This window comes from Mytilus trossulus, chromosome 6, assembly GCF_036588685.1.
Source record: "Mytilus trossulus isolate FHL-02 chromosome 6, PNRI_Mtr1.1.1.hap1, whole genome shotgun sequence".
Lineage (NCBI taxonomy): Eukaryota > Metazoa > Mollusca > Bivalvia > Mytilida > Mytilidae > Mytilus > Mytilus trossulus.
Window position 1 is genome coordinate 15,511,421 of NC_086378.1, and position 2,611 is coordinate 15,514,031.

The 2,611-nt window shown below is 32.9% G+C and overlaps 1 protein-coding gene across 1 annotated transcript; it reads right to left on the reverse strand.

Moving 5' to 3' along the window:
- On the reverse strand, positions 1-1,802 carry LOC134722345 (uncharacterized). The gene is made up of 3 exons (XM_063585959.1): positions 1,706-1,802; positions 855-1,208; positions 1-347 (listed from the first exon to the last, which is right to left on the reverse strand). The coding sequence occupies exons 1-3, from the start codon at positions 1,800-1,802 to the stop codon at positions 1-3; spliced, it is 798 nt and encodes a 265-aa protein (XP_063442029.1).
- Positions 1,803-2,611: the final 809 nt, after the last annotated feature.

Genomic DNA, 2,611 nt, shown 5'->3' on the forward strand with positions numbered 1-2,611 from the left:
TCACGTCTCACCTGATAGTGTCGTACAGAATACGTGTGCATCTAATTCCGCTATTCCAAATATATTGGTGGCGTGCACAGAGACAATATATAATGTTGTTGAACTAAGGGTTTCAAAAGTAACCTCCATTATTTCTGTTTCTCCTTGATCAGGTATATCGGAATAATAAGTGGTTTGGTTTGTCTGGCTATTTACTATCACTACTGCAAATGATTGAGTATAACCTCCATTATACCCTGATCTCCAAAACACTGTCATGGATGTTTCCTGGCAAACAGCGGATACATTTGTTGGAGGGTCTGGTTTCTGTGTTGGTACACTTGGCGTATTGGAAGGAGTCACATACACTTAAAAGATATAGTTTAATTTTTAAATTGTTATTTGGATGGAGAGTTGTCTCATTGGCACTCACACCACATCTTCCTATATCTATATACAAATGTATTTGTATTAAAAAATCAATTATTTTTCTCTTGTTGCTTGACAACATACCAATTCTGTAGTTACAGTTCTTTTTAAAAATAGCTAAATGTATGGATCTTAACGACGGCATGGAGTTACTTTAAAAAAAGATAACGTTATATAAAGAATTTTGAAAACACTTCAAGAATTGGTGTATTCCCCACATCTTCTTTCATTTCTATTGAATAAATATCATGTAATGTATAACACAGAAATATTTTCTTTATTTTGATATTGCTATTCAATCAAGTTTGTTTATCTTTTTTTTGTGTAAACTCGTTATACTGCCAGCATTATTTTAGTATAAGTAATGATAAGAACTCCGCATAGTCTATCAATGAAATTCTCTGTTTATCTAACAGCATAATTTTCAAAACCTAAAAATAACTCACATGATCTCTCAACAGTCAATTCTCTATAAGTGATATTACGTAGATTAGTACCAAAATCCATTCCACATTTAAAAGTTACTCGCTGGTTATTAACAGTTCCGTTGTAGGTCCACGTGAATATTCTAGCATCTTCTGAGCAACTACAAGTGTCATTGCATTGGAATACTGGTTTGCTATCTTGTGGTATCCCATAACATGTAGATGTCGATGGCACGTACCGTATGTTCATGGTGCTGATATTGTCCTTGTATAAATATGCTGCTTCTCCTCTTGGAGTAATATGAGAAGAACAGTTCAATATAAATGGCTGATTGCTGATGATGAAATGGTGGGAACCAGTTAATGTAAAGTCACCTTGATTTAAAAAAAAAAAATGTAAGTATTGAGATATATTACCAAATGGACGACTTCTATTTCATAAGAACAGAAAGCGTTAATGCATGTGTTTTGGTAGAAAAGTAAACAGGTGTGTTGCACGTTTTCCAATTTTTATCATAGAAGAGTATGTACACACAATTATTTAAATTTGCATATCATTATGCTGTTGATGTTGATGTTAATGTTTATCTATATACCTTCCGTTGAAAGTACATATATTTATTGTTAGTGTTAATAGAAACGAAATATTTATTAGGCTAACAAAGTTATAAGTCGTTTTTAAAAAAAAAACGTCTAATTGAAACAACAAATCTAATATACTTCATAAAAGTAACAGAGAACAATTGGAAGGTAATTCATGAATAATGTAACAATATAGAATAATTTCATTAAATTGAGCAAAACTGTTTTGGTAGTTGGGGATGTTTTATGATAAGATACACTTCAAAACAATTAATCGCATTATTACTTACTATGTATGTAAATTAGTATCTTTGGTGATGTTACTGTCTGTGCTTCCTCAAAGTTAATAGCTTCGCAGTACATTGATTTGTTGTGATCAGCAGACATCCAAGTATACATCAATGTACTTGAAGACATAAATGTATTGCCATCTTGTTCAGAAATATGAATCACTGATTGAGTTGTTAAATTTTGGGTGCCAATGTACCATTGTATCCATGCAGCGGGACGACAAGGGCTTGTTGTGCATGTAAATGTTTGTGTCTGTCCTTCTACAACGTCTAATTGGTCGTTGGTACCAGATGGGGTAATAGTAACAGTTTTCACGGGTACTGCAATATAACGATACGGCTTCGTATAAATAAAATATTGCACAAAATGCACAGCTTACTAATGGAATGACATTTGTTGTGAGAGGAACTACTTTGCTCATTGTTAAAGGTCGTACGGTGACCTACAGGTGTTAATGTCTGTGTCATTTTTATCTCTTATGGACAGTTGTCCCATTGGCAATCATACCACATCTTTTTTTTTCATACAAAGCAAATCAAATTCGATTAATGAAATACTGAAGAGTAAAAAACTAGTATCACAATGAAGTATGCAACTACAAGCACAAGAACACATGTTTGCACATCGGAAATATTTATTAGCTTTAAAAGAATGTTAAAAAAAACCTATGTGATGTTATTATGAAGACTGCAGAGAAGGTGTGTTTTTCCCCTATAATACCGGTATTATTTAGATAAGTCCAAATGTGAATTGCTACTCATAATATATCTTGTCTGTATGACAGATATTTGTTTTTACACACTGGCAGAGATTAAGAGGGACAAAAAAAAAACCCACAAGAAAATGATCGCAAAACCGTTTCATTGCTACCTCTCCCTCTCTCAGCACACATTTTTAAGAAAACA